Below are 24,088 nucleotides of genomic sequence, written 5' to 3' on the forward strand. Positions count from 1 at the left end.
GAGAATAGCATCTGTGTCCGAGGGTTTGACGGAAACGGAACAGCCACTGTGGGGGATGTTGTACTTGAACTAACCATTGGCCCGGTCCTGTTTACCATGGAATTCCAGGTATTGGACGCCACGGTATCTTACAATTTGCTGTTAGGACGACCTTGGATTCATGCAGCTAAAGCGGTGCCTTCCACCCTACATCAGGCAGTGAAGTTCGAGTGGGAAAGACAAGAGGTCGTGTTGCACGGTGAGGATACAACATGCACCATGGGCGGAACCATTGTGCCTTTCATAGAGACCACTGATGACAAGGGTCCTTGGGTCTACCAGATTCTCGATACAGGGTCGGCCAACAAAATCTCTGAAGGAGAAATCATCCCGCACCCTAGGGTAGCTGCCGCGACAGTCATGATGGTATCGGAGATGCTGGGTAATGGGTTTGTGCCGGGAAAAGGCCTGGGAGTTGAACTTCAAGGGATAGTCCAACCTGTCTCCCTTCCTAAGAATCTGGAAACTTTCGGGTTGGGGTTCAAACCAACCCCAGCAGACAGGAAGCAAGCGCGAAAAATGAAGAAGAGGGTCTGGTTTCTGCCTAAACCAGTACCACGACTCTCGAGGTCTTTTGTTAAAGCTAGTGCCAAGGGGTCAGCGATCCCAAAGATTCAAGGACCTTTGATCGGCATAAATGAAGACCTGAATCAGAGTTTTGAGAGACTATTCGCGGATGTCAGTATGGTGGAAGCTGGAGAGGGTTCCAGCAGGGCAGAGATACAATTTGTGGGGCCTGAGGCCAAGACCAACAATTGGACGGTTACTCCTCTTCCTGTCCGAGGGGAGTCTTGGTAGTAGGCTTTGATTAATGTTTTGTTTGTTTGTTTGTTTGATCGGATTATTCAAGGGTGTAATCCCAATTTTACTTTCGTTTTGTAAAAGTGTGAACCCTTTTTATCCTGCAAATTTAATAAAGTTCTTTTCTTTTGTCCCATTTTAATTTCTGGTTTTGTTCTTTTTCTTTCTGAACAGTTCTCTTTTTACTGGTCCTAATGACATGGCATGCACAGCGGATCTTCGACCTAGTCTAATAAATCAATCTGAATCTGACTCAACAATGCAAGAGGTCGTTTGTGATAATGAATCCGAATGTGACGAAGGAGAAGCCTTCGAAGAAATAAATCGAGAACTGTGCCAATTTGAAGAGAAACCCAAGCCTAACCTAAATGACACTGAGGCTGTGAACCTAGGAGACGCTGATATCATCCAAGAGACCAAAATTAGCATCCACATTGAGCCAAATGTCAAAGCAGAATTGATCGAAACTCTCAGGGAATTCAAAGATGTTTTTGCATGGTCATATGATGATATGCCTGGATTGAGCACCAATTTAGTGGTTCACAAATTGCCCACTGACCCGGCATGCCCTCCGGTCAAGCAAAAACTAAGGAAATTTAAAACAGAAATGAGTGTAAAGATCAAAGAAGAAGTGATCAAGCAATTACAATCGAAGGTCATTCGGGTCACTCGGTATCCCGAATGGTTGGCCAATGTGGTACCAGTCCCAAAGAAGGATGGAAAAATCAGGGTGTGCGTCGACTACCGCAACCTCAACAAAGCAAGTCCCAAGGACAATTTCCCGTTACCCAACATTCATATCCTGATCGATAATTGCGCTGGGCGCGAGATCGGATCCTTTGTGGATTGCTATGCGGGTTATCATCAGATCCTAATGGATGAGGAGGATGCTGAGAAGACAGCATTTATTACGCCATGGGGAACCTACTGCTATCGGGTAATGCCGTTCGGTTTAAAGAACGCTGGGGCAACGTACATGCGAGCAATGACTGCTGTGTTTCATGACATGATACACAAAGAAATAGAGGTGTACGTCGATGATGTGATCATCAAATCTTGGCGTCAGGAGGACCATGTGGCAGACCTAAGGAGATTTTTCCAAAGACTCCGGAGGTATGATATCAAGCTTAACCCGGCCAAATGCGCATTCGGGGTTCCATCAGGAAAGTTGCTAGGATTCATCGTCAGTCGACGGGGGATTGAGTTAGACCCATCCAAAATTGAATCCATCCGAGATTTGCCACCGCCAAGGAACAAAACAGAGGTAATGAGTTTGCTGGGTAGACTCAATTACATCAGCAGGTTCATCGCTCAACTCACAGCAACTTGTGAGCCCATATTTCGGCTACTGAGAAAGGATGCTGCAGAAGGTTGGACGACAGAGTGTCAAGAGGCTTTCGACCAAATCAAAGGGTATCTGTCTAATCCACCCGTGTTGGTCCCGCCTAAGCCCGGGAAACCCCTAATCCTTTACCTGACAGTCTTGGAAAATTCATTTGGTTGTGTACTGGGGCAACATGATGACACAGGAAGGAAGGAGCAGGCCATCTACTATCTTAGCAAGAAATTCACAGTGCATGAGGTCAAGTACACTCAACTCGAGAAAACATGCTGCGCCCTGACTTGGGTAGCTCAGAAGTTGAAGCACTACCTGTCCTCATATACTACTTATCTCATATCCCGCTTGGACCCATTGAAGTATATCTTTCAGAAACCTATGCCCACGGGAAGGTTGGCAAAGTGGCAAATTCTGCTCACAGAGTTTGATATCATCTACGTAACAAGGACGGCCATGAAAGCCCAGGCACTAGCAGACCATTTGGCAGAGAATCCCGTTGACGAAAAATACGAGCCTTTAAGAACGTATTTTCCTGACGAAGAGGTGATGCATACAAATGAGTTGGAATTACCCGAGGAACCGGGTTGGAAGCTTTTCTTTGATGGAGCGGCAAATGCAAAAGGGGTGGGAATAGGGGCAGTACTCATCTCTGAAACAGGACGGCATTATCCTGTTACGGCCCAACTGCGCTTCTATTGCACTAACAATATGGCCGAATATGAGGCTTGCATTCTGGGTCTGCGCTTGGCTGCTGACATGGATGTCCAAGACGTCTTGGTCTTGGGAGACTCGGACCTCTTGGTACATCAAATTCAGGGTGAATGGGAAACACGAGATCTGAAGCTCATACCATACCGACAATGCTTGCATGATCTGAGCAAGCAATTTCGATCGGTGAAGTTCAAACACATCCCGAGAGTTCACAATGAGGTTGCAGATGCTTTAGCCACCTTAGCATCAATGCTGCACCACCCTGACAAAATGTATGTTGATCCTCTGCATATCCAAGTCCGTGATCAGCACGCCTACTGCAATACCATAGAAGAAGAAGCAGATGGCGAACCCTGGTTTCATGATATCAAGGAATATCTCAAAATGGGGATATATCCAGAACATGCCTCTGGAGACCAAAAAAGAGCCCTTCGGCGTTTGTCGAATGGTTTCTTCCTCAGTGGAGGAGTATTGTACAAAAGAACCCCGGATTTGGGGTTGTTGAGATGCATAGATGCCGGGCAGGCAACGACGGTTATGGCGGAAGTACATGCCGGAGTTTGTGGGCCACACATGAGCGGATATGTATTGGCAAGAAAGATCCTTCGAACAGGGTGTTATTGGCTAACCATGGAACACGACTGTATCACTTTCGTAAGGAAATGCCATAAGTGCCAGATACATGGAGATTTGATTCATTCTCCGCCAACAGAGTTACATACGATGTCAGCACCCTGGCCGTTTGTAGCATGGGGCATGGATGTCATTGGGCCCATCGAGCCAGCAGCGTCCAACGGTCATAGGTTCATTCTAGTGACCATTGATTACTTCACCAAATGGGTGGAGGCTAAAACCTTCAAATCGGTAACCAAGAAGGCGGTGGTGGACTTTGTTCACTCCCATATCATCTGCAGATTTGGGATCCCAAAAGTGATCATTACGGATAACGGCGCGAATCTTAATAGCAGCCTGATGAGAGAGGTGTGCCAACAATTCAAGATTACACACCGCAATTCCACCCCATATCGTCCCAAGGCGAATGGAGCAGTCGAAGCAGCCAATAAGAATATCAAGAAGATACTACGAAAAATGGTGGAAGGGTCCAGACAATGGCACGAGAAATTACCCTTTGCTTTGTTGGGGTACCGCACTACCGTCCGGACCTCCATAGGCACAACTCCTTATTTGTTGGTGTATGGAACTGAGGCCGTGATACCAACGGAGGTCGAAATTCCATCCCTCCGAATTGTCGCTGAAGCCGGGATTGATGATGATGAATGGGTAAAAGCTCGATTGGAACAGTTGAGCCTGATAGATGAGAAAAGATTGGCAGCAGTGTGCCATGGTCAACTGTATCAGAAGAGAATGGCAAGAGCATATAACAAGAAGGTGCGCCCCAGGAAGTTTGAGGTAGGGCAGCAGGTGTTAAAGAAGATCCTCCCACATCAGGTCGAAGCAAAAGGCAAATTCGCCCCAAATTGGCAAGGGCCTTATATCGTGACCAGAGTATTGTCCAACGGCGCTCTGTGTTTGACAGATATCGAAGGTAGATGTGTCGACATGGCTATCAATTCAGATGCAGTCAAGAGATATTATGCGTAATTTCTTTAATTATGGCAATTTTTGGTTTATTTGTTTGTATTTGGCATTTGATGGATAATGAGATGACGGAGGCAATTCTTTCTTCTATCCAAACACTGTTTAACCCTTGCTTCCCCCTTTGAGCCTTAAGTAATCCTTTCATACCCCTCTTTTGGAATCACTAATGGAAAGGACATGAAAAAAAAAAAAAAAAAAAAAGAAAAGAAAAAGAAGAAGAAAAAGAAGATGAAATCATAAAGAAATACAAAACCGTGGGAACTACGTTTGACCTGATTCCTCAAAGAGGATACGTAGGCGCCTCACGGCTCGGTCATAGTATGCATCATAATAAATATAGGATGCATAATGTACATAGTATGCATAATAGACACAGCGTGCGTAATGCACGTAGCACAACATAAAAGTAAAAAATAAATAAATTCCCCAAGCAAGAAAACTGGGGCAGAAGTTATGTTTTAAGTTCCAACAAAGGTTTGATTCCAAAAGTTGTAGCACATCACCCTCCAAGTTGTTTTCATTAGCCTTCCTTCAATCCCACACCAAAACCAACATCGACATCCAAAAGACCTCCCGATCAATGTTCGAGAGATGCCAAATCCGGCAAATAAGGCCGAGAATGATACACCGATCCCCAGCAAAGAAAAGGATCGTAAGACTGGGAATGAGTTGATAGTCAAAAGAATCTCCAGAAGAGAGGATCATATCTACAACACCCCGATTCCTCGAAAAGAAATAAAATGAGAGAGTCTCATCGGTGAAAACCTTCACAGGCACCGAGAGGCGATGTAAGATGAGGGAAATGAAATGAGAGAGTCTTATTGGTGAAAACCTTCACAGGCACCATAAGGCGCCGGGAGATGAGAGAAAAGAGAGAGTCTCATTAGTGAAAACCCCTCGAAGGGCACTATGAGGCGACAAGATAGAGCAGCGAAACCTACCACATTCGCAACAAGATGAACATCCATTTATCATCCCCAGCAAGTCAGCCCGTCGGACAAATCAATTGATACAAATAGACTGGGTCGGGAATCTATGGTGCATGTCATGATCACGGGGACCAGTTGTGTCATCCAGATAAGTTCTTTTGATTGTCTCCTCCCACAAAAGATTGGTTCAGAAAGATTTTCTCTTTTCCATATCTTTATTTTCTTTTCCTAAAAAAGTGTTCTTTAAAGGATTTTTCAAAGCTTACTACCAGAAACCGAAGGGAAATTCACCCAATGCAGGGTAATACAAACAGTCTTAAAAGGCCGGCCCCAGGCGATGCAGGGACTGTGCTCGGAAATGTTGGAAGAAGTAAGCTCCAAAGGGAGTGGTTTCGGGAGTTAGAAGCAGACTCCCACATCATGTGTTTTAAAAGAAAGCAGAAAAGGGGATAAATTGAAAACCATATCCCCAGCAGGCTAGAGATCCCCAACAGGCAACTTTGCCTGCCAACCCATTATGGGGACAAAGAGCAAGAAAAGGGGAGAGAGAAAAATGGCTCGCCAGAAAGGCACCCTCTACCCCCACGATTAAAACTGACTAAAACCTTTTGTCTTTTGCAGGAGAGCCAAGAATTGATGACGGCAACAAGATGCAATGCCATGGAAGTTACCAAAAACCGGGGCAGAAAATTTTCTGCCGATTGTCGAAAATTTTCTCGGAAGAACGGGGAAACAATGGGAATACTTTTAAGTTCTAGGTCGCCCACCAGTATAATGCGGGAATACTTTTAAGTTCTAGGTCGCCCACCAGTATAATGCGGGAATACATTTAAGTTCTAGGTCGCCCACCAGTATAATGCGGGAATACTTTTAAGTTCTAGGTCGCCCACCAGTATAATGCGGGAATACTTTTAAGTTCTAGGTCGCCCACCAGTATAATGCGGGAATACTTTTAAGTTCTAGGTCGCCCACCAGTATAATGCGGGAATACTTTTAAGTTCTAGGTCGCCCACCAGTATAATGCGGGAATACATTTAAGTTCTAGGTCGCCCACCAGTATAATGCGGGAATACTTTTAAGTTCTAGGTCGCCCACCAGTATAATGCGGGAATACATTTAAGTTCTAGGTCGCCCACCAGTATAATGCGGGAATACTTTTAAGTTCTAGGTCGCCCACCAGTATAATGCGGGAATACATTTAAGTTCTAGGTCGCCCACCAGTATAACGCGGGAATACTTTTAAGTTCTAGGTCGCCCACCAGTATAATGCGGGAATACATTTAAGTTCTAGGTCGCCCACCAGTATAATGCGGGAATACTTTTAAGTTCTAGGTCGCCCACCAGTATAATGCGGGAATACATTTAAGTTCTAGGTCGCCCACCAGTATAATGCGGGAATACTTTTAAGTTCTAGGTCGCCCACCAGTATAATGCGGGAATACTTTTAAGTTCTAGGTCGCCCACCAGTATAATGCGGGAATACATTTAAGTTCTAGGTCGCCCACCAGTATAATGCGGGAATACTTTTAAGTTCTAGGTCGCCCACCAGTATAATGCGGGAATACTTTTAAGTTCTAGGTCGCCCACCAGTATAATGCGGGAATACTTTTAAGTTCTAGGTCGCCCACCAGTATAATGCGGGAATACATTTAAGTTCTAGGTCGCCCACCAGTATAATGCGGGAATACTTTTAAGTTCTAGGTCGCCCACCAGTATAATGCGGGAATACATTTAAGTTCTAGGTCGCCCACCAGTATAATGCGGGAATACTTTTAAGTTCTAGGTCGCCCACCAGTATAATGCGGGAATACATTTAAGTTCTAGGTCGCCCACCAGTATAATGCGGGAATACTTTTAAGTTCTAGGTCGCCCACCAGTATAATGCGGGAATACATTTAAGTTCTAGGTCGCCCACCAGTATAATGCGGGAATACTTTTAAGTTCTAGGTCGCCCACCAGTATAATGCGGGAATACTTTTAAGTTCTAGGTCGCCCACCAGTATAATGCGGGAATACTTTTAAGTTCTAGGTCGCCCACCAGTATAATGCGGGAATACATTTAAGTTCTAGGTCGCCCACCAGTATAATGCGGGAATACATTTAAGTTCTAGGTCGCCCACCAGTATAATGCGGGAATACTTTTAAGTTCTAGGTCGCCCACCAGTATAATGCGGGAATACATTTAAGTTCTAGGTCGCCCACCAGTATAATGCGGGAATACATTTAAGTTCTAGGTCGCCCACCAGTATAATGCGGGAATACTTTTAAGTTCTAGGTCGCCCACCAGTATAATGCGGGAATACATTTAAGTTCTAGGTCGCCCACCAGTATAATGCGGGAATACTTTTTCTAGGTCGCCCACCAGTATAACGCGGGAATACATTTAAGTTCTAGGTCGCCCACCAGTATAATGCGGGAATACATTCAGCTCTAGATTTTGGAATCAGTCACCCCACCTGAAGACGGAAGGTTACGACAGAGATCCCCAAACGGGAAACAATAAAATCCTCAGCACCAAGAAGCAGACAACTGCAAAAGCAAGCGCACATTCAAAGGGAAGAAGGAACGCGTCTCAAAAGAGCAGTTTGGGAACGCTATGGCATGCCCAACATAACAATTCTGATGAAAAGCCATACCACTGAGGAAACCATTGAAAGATTTAAAGAAGAAAGTCGTATCCCCAGCGGGTCAAGCAAAGTGACGAAAACTGGCATTCAAACGTCAGCGAAGGATCAGCATCATCTCCAAGTTCACAAAATACAGGCGTCAGAGGAAAGCATTAGCCGACAAGAAAGCAAGACAACAAGAACAAGTGGGAGATAGATGAGACCTCATACTCTAGCTTAACTTCTTGTTTTTCCTTTTAGAGCAATGTAATAGGGAGATCGGTTGAGCAGTAGCATCCTACAGCAGCATGCAACAGCGCACAACAACAGCAAGCAATACAGTCACATGGTAGTCCCAGCTACCAAAATTTCCCGAACTACATTGACCTGATTCCTGTTCAGCCCAGGATATGTAGGAAACCTCCGAAGCAAAGGTTCGGTCAAATCTTTTTCAAAAATGCTTCACACGGAGTATTCGGACGGGCAAAAATCGCTCGCTTTATCTTTGCGCGAAAACCCTTCGTGTCTCCGTGCAAAGAGGGGCAGCTGTAAGCACGTGATTTTTGCTTTACGGACATTCGCTCCAAAAGAAAATAAAAATAGTGACAAATGGCTTCGTTGTACAATTGTTCGAGTTTTCATGTGTTGTTAGTCACTTGTGGATCTGTCCATTCTTTTTTTTTTTTTTTTTTTTTTGCATTTAATCATTAACAAACAAAATACAAAATATATGTATTAGGATGGTTAAACCATAATTCGGTCAGTAAAAGAAAATTCAAAAAATATATATGTGCACCGTTCGCCCTAGGCTCTTAGCTAACCTACGTAAATATTTTTGTGATAATTGTGTTAAAATGTTGCATTGTTGTTTAATTCCGTTACCTTATTATTTGTTATTTTTATTTTGTTTAAAAGAAAAGAAAAAATAATAAGAAAGAAAACAAAAGCAAAAGAGTAGGGAAAATCGGTTTGGGCCAAGAAATGAAACAAAATAGGCCCAAGACCAGGACACAGATCCAGTCCAAACACAGGCTGCCCGGACACGTCCCAAACGACGTCGTATCAGCGCCTCAATCTGAGCCGTTGATTCATGGCAATCAAACGGTCCAATACAGCCCCTGCTAAGTCGAAACGACGTCGTTTCAGGCAAGTTAATCTGGGCCGTTCATTCCCATTGATCCAACGGATCCAGGCCTTCCTCTAAACCCGTCAACATGACCCGATCCAATCCCCTACCCGGTCATAACCCACTATCATCTCCCGAACGACGTCGTCCCTCCTCAATGGTTAGATCCTGGCCCTTGATCTCAATTGATCCAATGGCCAGGATCTAAACCCTCAATACATATATAAACCTAACCCCCTTACCCCACGCCCCAAGCCACACCCCCCCCTCGGCCACTATTCACCATCTTCCCCAGGCTCCCTTTCCTCTCAAACCCTAGCAGCCTAGGTTTCCCACCATAAGCCTGGCAACCACAGTTCCGATGACCACCAAAATAACACCCCCGATGCACCCGACCATCCTGAACACGAATCCACTAACCACAAGCCTCGAATCACTTCCGTTCGTCTCGAATCTTCGTTTGAAGATTTGAGTCGAACCTGGACCTATGCCAAACCACCCCATCTTCATGCTAGACACTCTCCTGACCTTCCTCGTGACCAAACCAAGCTTGGTTTGGTCCGAATCCACCCACAACTCCCAAAAATCCAGATCTGGAAATCCAGACTTCTGAAGCACATGCACCTGGGGAACCCGGCCAGTTTTGACATAGGTTTGAGGTCTAATAGACCTTAACCAAGGTGTTCTCATGTGAGAACACCCTGATTAAGGTTTGTTCGGCCTCAAAGGTTCGAAGTCGAGTTTGATTTGGGTCTGTTTGGTTTAAACATTTTGGTAAGTTTTCCGTTCTTTTGTTTTATTTCCAAATAAGTTGTCAGCATATCTCTTTGTGTTGTTTGTTATTTTGTTACTTCTTCCAGATTTCTTTCATCTCTGTTAAAGACCCTTTATTTGGTCGATTGTCTTCTGTTTGTTCTGAATACACTCTGTGATAAACATGATCGTCAGTTAGATTAATCGTCAAAGGAACTAATTCATATAGGCCCAGTAATTTAATAAAAGTTGTCTGATACCCTTTAGGTCCCCGAACGTGTTGTTTATATGAGCGACTGATTATTACCTGCTATAATTAGTATAGTCGACTCGATAAATGTCGTCGATTAGTTTTCTATAACTAATGGATCGAAGGAGCTAGGAGTTTCACATAACTAATTAAACTCGGACACTGGCTGGATGACCTAGTAATGTTTGAAATGGTCTGTTGGCATTATAAAAATGACTAAAAGGGTTCAGTCTAGGCAGTCCTGAGTTCGAGTTTTCATCAGTGCAAAAATGCCCTAATGCTGCAATAGGCAGGGGCAGTAATAATCAAGGTTAACGGGGGTATTCTGGGGTGTTTAAAAAGAACAGAAGTAATTAGTTTAAGTGAGCTGACAAAAAGGGTACTAACTTAGGATTAAACTAATACCAATGGGGGAACAAGACACAAGGGTATGGGGGCTCAAAATGAATAAACAAATGAGCCCATAATTCTGGATTAAACAAAACCAGGCGTGGGGAATAAAGGGAGCTGACACCAAGCATGCTGAGCATGGGCTTAAAAGAGTATGGGCATTCTGCCAATTGGCAGGCAGGGCAGCTCAGCTGTAATGGTGCATTTGGCCTATAAATAGGCCATTTGATAACTAAAACAGGGGCTGAAGTTTAAGGGTCTTAGGCTGGACATTTTTGAGTCTGGAGAGAAAGAAAAAAAAAAACAAAAAGAAAATTTCAGAATATTGTAACAAAACACTGTCTGAAAACTGCTTAGGAGTTCAAGTTAGCCAAGCTGTCTTTGCTAATTGTTGTTGGTTATTTGCCGAGCTGTTTGTGATTGTTGAACTGCTGGTGCTGTTATATTGAATACTCTGGTTTTCTGTTGGTTCATCATTCTGTTTCTGGGACTGCTTGTTTGTTGCTCGACCACTTGTGAGCTTCATCATTGTGGCTGGTTGTTGTTGCTGTGTTGTTGGTGTTATCTGCTGTTGCTGTATTCACTGCATATTGCTTAGCTGATCATTCCTTTCTTCTTTGTCCTCCTTACCAGGTACACAATCGATACCACTAATGTAACTGAGAGTTTGAACATAAATGCAAAAGAGAGGACCTGCAGATTGTTTATATACACGTGGACTGTTGTGTTAAATGTCATGTAGTATATAGTAGTTACATTTTTGTTTGGATAATAGAAGTAGCCTACATGCTTAGTGTATCAATGCAGGTTAATGCATGCTAGTCATGTATGTGTGCTGTTAGGTGAAAAAACATTCCCAGTGTAATAAGTTGTACCTTTAGACTTAGTCTGAGGGTGTAATATATTCTCTAATGTAAGCCAAATAGGAAAACTATCCACTTTAGTTAAAATTCTTTCTCCTTTTGCCAGATTGTCCCATATAAATTGATAAACTCATTTCACAGAACAAAGAATCAGTCCTAGGCCTCAATCTCATGAAGGCCGAGCCCAAATCGAAACAAATCAGTTAGGCCCATATCGAAAAAGGGGGCCTAAGTCTGGCCATCTCGCATGAGCTAGGTTTGGGCCCATAATTTTCGGCTAGTTATCCATAATCGCAGTCACATTTTATTATTCTGTAAAAGCATTTTAAATCCTGTTATAAGTAAACTCGCAATCATGTAATTAATTAGGACTGTCTACCGTTTTCAATTGATAGAGACGAACACGACAAGAAACGTAGTTGCTATAGGATATCCTTTTAAAATAAGAACGAGATGAGCCTCGATGAAAATAAACAAAACACGCAGATGCGGGGCCCTTGTTAAATGTAAATCATTGAAGCATTTAGTTTCCCGGACGGGTTGTTTAGCAAATCTCACAACCTTCCTAAAATGACAACACGTTAGTCTCTTTAGGATACGCTTTAATAAACTTTACCTTCTTAAACTCGGGTGCACATTTATGTGACCCAAATCCAAATCTCGACGGATTCGAAATGCCTCTCTAATCACGGGTACATTGACTGTGACGTGGTTCGAGATGCATGTCCATGACGTTGCAAATTCATTAGAAATAAAGAACGAGGTGAGCCTCGCCAAATAAAAATACAAATTGCGGGGCCCTCAATAAATATTGCTTTAAAAATTGTTTAGGCTTCGGGATGGACCGTTTAGTAAAATTCCACGGTCCTACCCAAAATAAATACGCTAGTCGCTTTAGGCGCGCCTTTAATAATTTAATTTCCTTAAACTCGGGTGCACATTGATGTGACCCAAATCCAAATCTCAACGGAGTCAAAGTGTGTCGACGACCACGGGTACATTGATTGTAACGCGGTTCGAGATACATTTTCACAACGTTGCAATTCTTGATAAAAACAGTAAATGATAAAAGCGGTTAAAAGTTAAATTTTGCACATAAGTTCACACTTGTATAAAATCAGATAATCAAGCCGAATATAACAGTTGAGCGACCGTGCTAGAACCACGGAACTCGGGAATGCCTAACACCTTCTCCCGGGTTAACAGAATTCCTTATCCGGATTTCTGGTACGCAGACCATAATATAGAGTCATTCTTTTCCTCGATTCGGGATTAAAATTGGTGACTTGGGACACCCTAAATCTCCCAAGTGGCGACTCTGAATAATTAAACCAATCCCGTTTCGATTGTCCTTTAATTGGAAAAAACTCCCCTGCGCCCCCGCGGGCGCGTAAAAAGGAGGTGTGACACTTGTAAAGACCTTTTATTTGGTCGATTGTCTTCTGTATATGTTTTGAACGTATTCTGTGATATACATGTTCGATTAGATTAGTCGACGCATAAATAGTTCATATAGGTTCCCAATAATTGAACAAAAGTTGTTTGATGCCTGTAGGTCCCTGTATGTGTTTGTTTATTTGAAAGACTGATTATTACCTGTTATAATTAGTATAGTCGACTCGATAAACGTCGTCGATTAGTTTTCTATAACTAATGGATCGAATAAGCTAATAATTTCACATGACTAATTGAACCTTGTCACTGACTGAATGCCCAGCATTGTCTGAAATGAGTTTGTTTGCATTGCAAAAATGACTGAAAAGGTTCAGTCCAGGGCAGTCCTGAATTTGAACTTTCATGAGTTCAGAATGCCCTGATGCTGCAAGGGGCAGGGCAGTAATAAGCAGGGTTTAACAGGGGTAGTCTGGGGTTTGAAAAGAACAGAAAAGGCTTAGTTTAAATAAGCTGACAAGTAGGGTACTAAATTTGGATTAAACTAATACCAATGGGGAACAAGACACAAGAGTATGAGTTTAAAATGAATACTAAAATAAGCCCATAATCCTGGATTAAAGAATAAACCAGGCGTGGGGAACAAATGGCTGGCACCAAAAGATGCTTAGGCATGGGCTTAAAGGGAATGGGCAGTCTGCAAGTGGGGGGATCCAGGCAGCTTAGCTGCACTGGTCGTTTGGCTTATAAATAGGCCATTTCAGAACTTAAAAAGGGCTGGAATTTTTAGTCTTGAGAGAGGTCTTGTGAGTTTAAAGAAAACTGAAAACATAAGGAAATTTCCAGTAAACATTGTAACCAAACACTGTCTGAAAGCTACATAAGAGTTCATATTGGTCAAGCTGTCTTGGCCAAGTTCTGTTGTTTGCACTGATTGAGCTGCTTGTGATTGTTGAACTGCTGGTGTTGCTGCATTGAACACTCTGTTACTTCTGTTGTTTCATTACTCTTTTCTGGGATTACTTGTTTGGTGCTCGACCATCTGCTGGTTTTCTTTGTTCTGGGAATTGTTGCTGGTTGTCTGTGGGACTGTGGAAAACACTTGTGATTGTTGGTTTGTTGCTGTGTTGTTGCTGTGTATCTACTGTTGCTGTGTTTACTGCATACTGCCCAGCTGATCAGTCCTTTCTTCTTTGTCCTCTATACCAGGTACACAACCAATGCACTATCAAATGTAATTGGAACATTGAGCATGAATGCAAAAAGAAAAGACCTGAAGTTGATTTTCATACATAGATTGTTATATTAGATATCATGTACTGTATGATAATTTTCATTCCTGTGTTGACAATAGAAGCAGCCTGTATGCCCAGTGTATATCAATATAGATTAGCTAAAGGGTAGCTTACATATGTATGCTGATAGGTGAAAATATTCTCAATGAAATAGGTTGCATCTCAAACTTAGTTTACTTTGTAATATATGCTGTAATGTATGCCAAGCATGAAAACTGTACATCATTGGCTAAGTTCTTCCTTTTCTGATTAATGGTCTCATATAACTAGTAAACCACCTGTTAAGACAAAGAACACAAAACTTGCAATCTCAACCTCATGAAGGTCGAGCCCAGGTCAAAACAGACCAAGCAGGCCCGCATCGAACAAGCAGTGGCCCAGGTCTGGCCCATCACGCATGGGCTGGATTTGGGCCCGTGATTATTTGTTCGGCTGACTGTGCACGCAGCCTCGTTTCTGATTTTTAAGCATTTCTGAATGTTGTTATAGATAACTTGCAAGCACGTAATTAATTAGGACTATCTACTGTTTTCAATTAGTAGAAGACAAACGCGACAAGAAACGTAGTTGCTATAGGATATCCTTTTAAAATAAGAACGAGATGAGCCTCGACAAAAATAAATAAAAACGCACGAGCTGCGGGGCCCTCGTTAAATGTATATTATCGAAGCATTCAGTTTCCAGGATGGGTCGTTTAGCAAATCTCACGGCCCTCCCAGAATAATAACGCGATAGTCTCTTTAAGCGCGTACTTAATAATGTTATCTCCTTAAACTCGGGTGCACATTTATGTGACCCAAATCCCAATCTCAACGGAATCGAAATGTGTCTCTAACCACGGGTACATTGATTGTGGCGTGGTCTGAGATGCATTTCCACGACGTTGCAAATTCTTTTCATAAGGAATGAGACGAGCCTCGACAAACAAAAATGTACAAAGTGCGGGGCCCTCTAAATGTATATATATATAAAATACTTAGAATTCGGGAAATATCGTTTAAGCGAATTTCATGGCTTTCCCCGAAATAACAACACGCTAGTTGCTTTAAGCGCGCCTTTAATAATTTATTTTCCTTAACTCGGGTGCACATTTATGTGACCCAAATCCAAATCTCAACCGAGTCGAGATATGTCAATAATCACGTGTACATTGATGTAACGTGATTCGAGGTATGTTTTCGCGACGTTGCAATTCCTTGTAAAAATAATAATAATGATAAAAGCGGTTAAAAGATAAAATTGGCACATAAGTTCATATTTGTATAAAATCAGATAATCAAGCCGAATATAACAGTTGAGCGACCGTGCTAGAACCACGGAACTCGGGAATGCCTAACACCTTCTCCCGGGTTAACAGAATTCCTTACCCGGATTTCTGGTACGCAGACTGTAATATGGAGTCATTCTTTTCCTCGATTCGGGATTAAAATTGGTGACTTGGGACACCCTAAATCTCCCAAGTGACGACTCTGAAATAAACAAATAAATCCCCTTTCGATTGTCCTTTAATTGGAAAAACTCCCTTGTCCCCTCGCGGGGCGGAAAAAGGAGGTGCGACAAGCATAAGTTAAGGCTAAAAGTTAATGGGTGTTGATGGAAATGGAAGAAAACGAGTTAAAGTATACTAACCTATGAAGTGGGGATGAAATTTCTTTTCAAAATTGCCTCTAGGACGAGTTCTATTGTGAAGATGGTGAAAAATGGGTTAAATCTCGATTTTTGGAAGTTTTTAAGACTGGGTGTCAGGTGTCCTGGCCAAAACGCCATCGCGATCGCGGTCAACTCTTTGCGTTCGCGAAGGCTTAGACCCCCTGCCTTCGCGTTCGCATAGAGTCATTTGCCCAGCTCCCCCAGAACCCCACAAAGCTTCACATTCGCGGAGGAACAGTAGCGTTCGTGTAGGGCAATCCCCCTCCACTTCGCGTTCGCAAACAGTACCATGCGTTCACGAAGAGTAACTCCGCCCCAGTCCCAATTTTCCCTTCGTGATCGCGAATCACAAATCACCAGACACCATATATCAGCAAAAACAACAGATGCCTACTTCTAAAAAATCTCTCCGTATCATATCTGAAACTCACTCGAGCTCCTCGAATCCAAACCAAACATGCACACAAGTGTAATAACATCATACGAACTCGCTCGCGCGATCGAAACACCAAAATAACACGTAAAACTACGAATCTGACATCAAAATGAATGATATTTTCAAAGAAACTCAAGAACAAACAAATTTACAACTGGACGTCCGAATCACGTCAAATTAACTTCGTTTTACACCAAATTTTGCAAACAAGTCATAAATAGTGAAATGAACCTATACCAAGTTTCGAAACCAAAATTCTAACCCGATAGAAATAAAGTCAACCTACGGTCAAACTTAAGAATTCTTTTAGCCTTCAATTTTGTCACACCTCGACCTCGGGGAGTGCGACCGGCACTCAAACGAGATATCCCGGTCGAGAAATCCTGCACAATGCCGTCTACCCGACTCACCCAAGAATAAAGAGAAGATACATTTCATTAATTAGACAATAAGAAGGTCACTTGAACAACACCATTTCATTACCATTGGTTACTTCATTTAAAAGTCTCAAAATACATTATACATTCATAGTTTAAAGTGGACCATGTGATACAAATACAATATTTTTAGTTTGATTTTTCCAACACCAATATACAATCCATACCATGTCTACGGAGCCTCTAACAGAAGCCAAAGAGTGTTATGACAGTGCCGACGACAAGGCCCCGGCTATGCCTCAAAATGCTATGTACGAAGGACAAAAGATACAGGACCCCTGAACGAAGTGGGGCTCATCAAGTCAGCTGAGGAGAGGGTGTACTACTATCACTGCTCAATGTCGCCCGCTGTGGAATCACCTGCATCCGTTAAAGATGCAGCACCACCAACAAAAGAGACGTTAGTACATATGGAATAGTACTAGTATGAAAATTAGTATAAAAAGATATACTATTCTTTTCGAAACTAACTAAAAAAAGAGTGCAAATAAAATAGAAGAAAGAGATCGTACCAAACTTTGCAAAGACCCCGAATCATATTCATCACTTCTCAAATGGTAAACGAATAAAATTTTAAACTGCATATTAATTGTTAATTAATAGGTACCTAGATTTTAAAAGTTGGAGTATTATCTCATATTCAATTGACCAAGGTAACACATATATACATCCAACTTTTTCTAATTTGTCACAACTGAAAACAGTACAAGAATACTTCTGATATGAAACAATTGTTTATGAAAGAATTGATTTGAAAAATGATTATGGGATTAATCAAATTATTTGATATTATTAGTAAAGAACAAATATTATCCAATAATTTCTAAAGTCGGAAAGTTGAGACAAGATTAGAGCTTTATGGCCAGTTGATGTTTTGGTGAATGTTTGGTCTACAATTGTGCTACTAAATTAGTTAAAGGCCATTAATATTAAATGACTCTTGACCAATAAATTAGGTGCGGTTGAATGAGTCTTAAACCATGACATGAGCATTAAGGCGGGCCAAAATAATAATTGTGCTTCTAAATTAGTTAAAGGCCATTAATATTTAATTATCTTTTTTTTAGTTCGCCGGAGAGGTTAAGGTCCAAATGGCAGTGTCACGAGTTTAAGTTGACTTCAAAGTTGGATATTTTCATTTCTTTTATATTTTATAAATTACTTTGAGTGTAACTTTTATATATTTACAATGTTAATAAAAATTACTAGTAACTATTCATAATAAGTAAAATTAACATCTTATAGTTACCAAAAAAAATTAATATCTTAAAATATAAAATAGTTTACCTACTACAATCTGCTAATAATACACAACAACAACAACATACTCAGTGTATTTCCATAAGTGAGTCTGTGAAAGATAGAGTATATGCAGACCTTATCCCTATCTTGTGCTGGTACAGAAGCTATTTTCAATAGACTCTCGACTCAAGTCAAACAATCGGTTAAAATATACAAATAGTGCAAATTGCAGTCAGTATATATGTATAAATTAAAACGTATTCTTTTAGGGAATAATGGACTCGTGAATATGGAGAAGATCACTGGAAAAAGTTCATTTTATTTGAAATAGTTTTCCCAACGTTTTGCCTTAATTTTTTCTTTCTAAGATAACAAACTCTGGTTCTTTTTCTTATATTTTCTTATTTTAAAATCTTATTTGGGACTCGCAAATTGGGTCATTTTCCAAAAGGGGAAGAACAACCAACAGTGCAAAAATGGACAGTAAGAAAATCCAAGGAGTAGTGGATAGGCTGGCTAATTCCCTTTGAAATATTTATAGCGATGTTTCTTGTGAAGTCATACTTTAACTAAAGATTTTAATGATATATTTTAACTTGTCAAATGTAAAATTTAAAGTAAAAAATGTCAACAAATTAGATATGACATAACTCAACTCTACATTGTACTTGAATCAAACTTCTTGATTATTAGTTTGACTTAGTGGCCGGATACTTAAATTTTTTTGGTAGAAAATATATTCATGGGATTGACCTAACTTACAACAGTATTAGGAATTAATAAGAAGCACAAAAGATAACATAGTATTTATCCAATTCACCGTTGACACAACTAGGACTTAATCATTTATAAATAGTCAAGTAAAAAAATATAAATAGAGAGAATAAATTGTTGAAATCAACGAATTGACAACACAGGTCAAACTATTCCTAAATTTGTGGTGATTCAACTAAAACTTCAGCTGTGCTGACTTTAGGTTGCAACTTGCAATTATCAATAATAGGTCAACTGCTTCATTCTTTTCTAGTCCATCACTTAAAAGAAATTAATAAAAACAAAATACTTAAATCAAATTGCAAATTTGTCAAAATTTTTAGTTTTCTCAGGCGTGATATTAACAATCTTCTTCTTATTTTTTGGTAATAAATAACTACTTTTTTCTTAATTGATGTATTTTTTTAGCATATATTCAATATAAATAAAATGCTAAGAGCCCTTAATTTTGTTTCCCACATGCACATGGTGTCACATACTCTGTTTTCGGAGCCTGACTAATTCTGGCTATATATGTAGTTGAAATATTCCCTATCAAAGATGATTTTATTTTTGGGGGTTCGAACCCAAAATTTCCAATTATGGATAATAAAATATACAATATTCCTGAAATTCTGGTTCACTTGTCTAAACAATTTCAGCCATACAAATTAACAAGAATAAAAGTAAATAGTACTGACATTATTCGTCATAAAACAGTTACGTGGCTGCCACATCAAACTTTACCATCACACCCCTATCTCTTAATATAGTAAGCAACCATAGAAGAAATATATTTTACTACTCCTTTCGTGTCAATTTATGGGTTCAAATCTTTTATATGCCTTTTAAATATTTAAACTGTAACATTATAACTTATAATAGTATAACTTTTTTTACATAATTTTCAAATATATAAAATTTATTTCAAAATATTTAAAAAATTTATGTTTGAAATTACACGAAATTTGACTCTAGAAATCTAAATTATGTCACATAAATTGTGTTGGAGGGAGTAGTAGTACTTTAGTATACTAAACAAAGAAGATTATTGTCTAAAGTAACAGCGAAGAATATATATAAAATAATGTAGTAAGAGAATTCGATCCAAAATACCTTTATCTTTTATCATTATTAATTAAATATTCTTCCCTCCTTTGTTTTATCTAATCATCTTCTCCGAATAATGTCAACTATAGATTCCATTAGTTTCTTTTCCTATTCCTCTCCCCCTACCCTCCCATCACCCATCCCCAAAGTGTTTATATACACATATATCTTTGTGTATAAATATTACTCTGACTTCAGAAGTTTCAGTTTCAAATATAATCAAAAGAAGTATCTAAGCTGCCAAAAATTGAAGAAGAGAAAATCTTTGGATTTAATAGCAATTATAAAGTGGCTATGGCTGATGAATATTTTCAAGCTGGGGTATGTGGAGAAAGCAGTTGGTGGAATTCAACAAAAAATATTTTTGGTTTATCACCTTGTGCGTCTTCAATTTATGATGATCCTATTGGAAACTTAATTTCATGGCCAATTAGTGATTTGTTGGACATGAAAACAAAGATTGATCTTTCTTCACCATCATCAACTCTTGATTGGAATCACTCAGCGTAAGCAATTCCTATTTAATTTGTTCATCTTTTTGGTTTTCTTAGAAAGTGGAGAGGTTATAAAATAGTAGAAGAGAAAGATACTTCTTGTGCGTTTTTCTATTTTACTATCCGGTATTAGGTGAGTGAGCATAGGATCAACGGTAAAGTTGTCTCCGTTTGGCCTTTAGGTTACAGGTTTAAGACGTAGAAGCAGTCACTGATATTTACATTATGGTAGGCTATTTACACCACACTCCTAGCAGTGGCGAAACCAGTAATTTAGTCAAAGGTGTTCAAACTTGAAAGAAGTGGAAAAAAATCACCGAGAAAGAATGTTCAATATATGTTATATATCTCTAAAATCTAATATTTTTACCTATATACACAGTATAATTTTCTGACGAATGGTGGTCAGTTGACCACCCTCTATAACATGTAGCTTCGCCAATGACTCTTAGGGATGCGACCCTTCTCTGAATCCGCATAAATATGTGATGTTTTCTACACCGTACTGCCTTTTTTTATTATCCGATATTAGGTATTTACTAGTTGTATAGGATCCACTGAATGGAAAAATTTGTTTCTACTGGCAAAAAATTTCTCCATTCTCAAAGCTTGAACTCGAAAATATTCTCTGATGTTATTCTCTTATCTTTGTGGTCTAAAAGCATTTTATTAAGAGAATATCTTTAAAAGCATAAGGAAGTCAAATTATACTAGTTTGTAATAATAAAGTTTTTTCTTATATTCCTTTTTTCTTGGAATTATATGCAGCAATGATAAGTTGGACAACACTTATCCTTCCATGCTACAAGAAGACATCAATTCAAGCCTGAATTACCAGCAAGAAAATGGGGTGGATTGTCCTAATAAATTGAAGAGGAACTTTTCCAGTATAACTGAAGACTCTTCAACCAATTCCAAACCAATGAATCAAGATTTCACTTACTATTCAGATTTGCTGCAAACACTGTTTGATACTGATCCTGATCAACAACCTCAACAATCTTTTTTCACAAACAACCAGCCAATCAATTGTACATCATCAAACTATAGGCAAAGTTTCAATGATTTTGCACCTTCTTTGCCTACTTCAAGTGAAATCCGTGCAAGTCTTCCTAATATAACCTCTAAGGTAAGTACATCATATAGTTTGACTATTTAACTTATATAAAAGGACAGTATAATTAACAACTTTCTTTACATAGTTAGTAGGAGTATATTATTTTAACGTATTGTAGCGGTATAATAAACTTCTTTTACAATATTAGTGTATTTTAACATGTTGTCGTAGATAACCATACTACTATTACCCTTTTTTATTTTTTTAAAGAGAATATATTATAACAATTCTTGGTGCAACGTTTCAGTCTAATATTGAAGAAATCCGAGAGTCGACCTCAAGATCACTGACTAAGAATAACAGCAATGAACCATCATATAAACGACCCCGAATTGAGACACCATCACCATTGCCAACTTTTAAGGTATACAATATGTTTTTTAGTATAATTTTTTATTAAAGCCATGAAAGCAGTCACTAATGCTTGCATCAGAGTAGACTGTTTATATCACTCCCCTTAGGGTGCGACAATTCTCCGAACCCCGCATGAGTGCAAGATGTCTTGTGTTTCGGGCGGCCTAAGGAGGAAATTTTACACTTTTTCTTTTATAAGTAAAATGATGTTTTTCCAAGGTAATGGATGAGAATTTAATTTTTAGCATTATTATCAGGTCAGAAAAGAGAAAATGGGGGACAGAATAACTGCCCTCCAACAATTGGTTTCACCTTTTGGAAAGGTAAATTTTTGGATTTTTTGACTTTTTGGAAGAGCATTATTGCTTCTTTTTCTGTTACACAATTATGAAAAATGAAGATTTAATGCTAAATTTTCATATTTAAGCTGTTAATAACCTTTGGTTTTTGCTTGTTTTCTTAGACTGATACAGCTTCAGTTCTCCAAGAAGCAATTGAGTACATCAAGTTTCTTCATGATCAAGTCAATGTACGTAATCCTTATTATAACTACACAAAATATCTTCTTAGTAAATCACAAAACATTCCAATTAACATGTTGTTTTATGATTTCAGGTTTTAAGCAACACATATATGAAAAAGGGATCACCCACTCAATGTCAACAGGTAGAAATCTTGTAACTCCTACGTTGATCAATTATTATTATGATTTATGAAAAAAGAATTATAAACAAGAAACTTAAAGTATTTTTGATATTTTTTTATGGATATTTAATTTATATGAACGGACAATAAAAGAATTTTGCAATATTTATTTTCACATGTTATATAAAAGTAACTAATTCAATTTTTATGAAGGTCACGCACAGTTATGTTTTAGGTAAAATAATAATATAATTCTTTTTATACTGTCAAATTAAACTCATATTTTATTGATTACTGATAGGTCAGGGAACGAGAAGGATTAAAACAAGACTTAAGGAGCCAAGGACTGTGTTTAGTACCAATATCAAGTACTTTCCCAGTAACAGCTGAAACTACAATGGACTTTTGGACGCCAACTTTTGGAGCAACATTCAAGTAAAGACCAATCAAAGAAGAGAAGCTCAAGAAAATATTGTAGAAATTGATGATCAAGAAAGTGATTTTAGCCAATTTAATAATATTGTGGAAAAGACTAAGGAATCCATAATATTTATGTCTTGAGCTAAAAATTTGGGAAAAAAACAAATTTAAGAAAAAGTGAAAGAAAAAGAAGTGACCATTTAAAGGAAGACAGCTAAATGCTGGGCCATCTAAAGGCAGATCAATGATGTGTAGACTAAAGAAATGATTAATTAGAGGATAATGTAAAGTTGTAAAAAGAATAATAATGTGGGTTAGGAATAGGAATAGGAATAGGAATAGGTGCTAAATTTGGCTGATGCTTTTTTCTAGATTAATTAATTTATTAGAAAGTTAAAGTTTATGTTTCTGGTTTCACGTTGGTTAAGCAAATAGCACATTATTAGGGACTTTTGTTCTTTCTTCTATATTTATTTAGGGTAATGAGCTATTGCCAACTTTTTAATACGAAACTGTAAATATCAATGAAATTTTATATAGAAGTATGCAATAGCGGACCTAGAAATTTTAAATTGTGGGTGGTTAATTTTTCTCTCTAGAGGGGCAGCTCAACGAATCTCGTGGCCTAAGGCAAAATTATATTGAGGGGCCCTTAAATTTATTTTATAAAATATTTACACTAATGACAAAATTTACTTTTTAATAATAAATTAATCATTTAATACAAAAAAGTGAATTTAAAAAAAAATAAAAAAAGGAAGAAGAACACAAAAAATAAAGCGATGTACTACCGGATGTTAAGGTCCATAACTCAAAGTGAATTTTTTTGAATTGGCTATCATCACAAACAAGAAAAAGAAATAAACGTACATAACATAATAGCTTATGTTTTGAGCATTAACGGTATCAAAAATATTTAATTCTTATGATTAATTTAAGCGATAATTATAGTTCATTCTATTAAGTAGCACTTATTGGTGAATATCTAAAATAAATTGTAAATAACCTATATAATATGTCAAATTACACCAAAAGAAAATTGGGACATGAATGTTTTTGTATTCATGCAGTTTCAAAGAACATTATAAAAGAAAGTCATTTTGTTGTCGATATATATAACGTAATTCCTATATAAAAGGAATAAAATTAAAATGAAGAGTGAAAAAAATATACTAATTAATGAGGGAAGAAAATTATCATAATTTATAAATTTATTAGTATAAAATAACCTCAATCAAATAACAAAAAAATATATTGCAACACTTTTCTTTATTCCAACTATATATATATAAATTATATAGTATATAGTAACAATGATAATAAGAATTTAAAATAAA

The 24,088-nt window shown here is 38.8% G+C and overlaps 1 protein-coding gene across 2 annotated transcripts; it reads left to right on the forward strand.

The window, feature by feature from the left end:
• Positions 1-19,854: 19,854 nt before the first annotated feature.
• LOC104247966 (transcription factor bHLH112-like) lies at positions 19,855-23,264 on the forward strand. Of its 2 annotated transcripts, XM_009804132.2 has the most exons (7): positions 19,855-20,227; positions 20,984-21,344; positions 21,580-21,696; positions 21,944-22,009; positions 22,150-22,215; positions 22,302-22,352; positions 22,633-23,262. In XM_009804132.2, exons 1-7 carry the CDS (start codon positions 20,016-20,018, stop codon positions 22,768-22,770), a joined length of 1,011 nt encoding a protein of 336 aa, XP_009802434.1. In that variant the 5' UTR covers positions 19,855-20,015; the 3' UTR covers positions 22,771-23,262. The 2 variants fall into 2 exon arrangements, with proteins under 2 accessions (XP_009802434.1, XP_070012518.1); XM_070156417.1 differs by lacking the exon at positions 21,944-22,009 and having other exon boundaries at positions 22,633-23,264.
• Positions 23,265-24,088: the final 824 nt, after the last annotated feature.

This window comes from Nicotiana sylvestris, chromosome 9 (genome assembly GCF_000393655.2).
Source record: "Nicotiana sylvestris chromosome 9, ASM39365v2, whole genome shotgun sequence".
Taxonomy (NCBI): Eukaryota; Viridiplantae; Streptophyta; class Magnoliopsida; order Solanales; family Solanaceae; genus Nicotiana; species Nicotiana sylvestris.

Coding starts and splice junctions, on each gene's coding strand:
- LOC104247966 (XM_009804132.2), top strand. CDS start 20,016: ATGGCTGATGAATATTTTCAAGCTGGGGTATGTGGAGAAAGCAGTTGG. Junction 21,345..21,579: donor TTCCTAATATAACCTCTAAG/GTAAGTACATCA, acceptor GCAACGTTTCAG/TCTAATATTGAAGAAATCCG. Junction 22,010..22,149: donor TGGTTTCACCTTTTGGAAAG/GTAAATTTTTGG, acceptor TTGTTTTCTTAG/ACTGATACAGCTTCAGTTCT.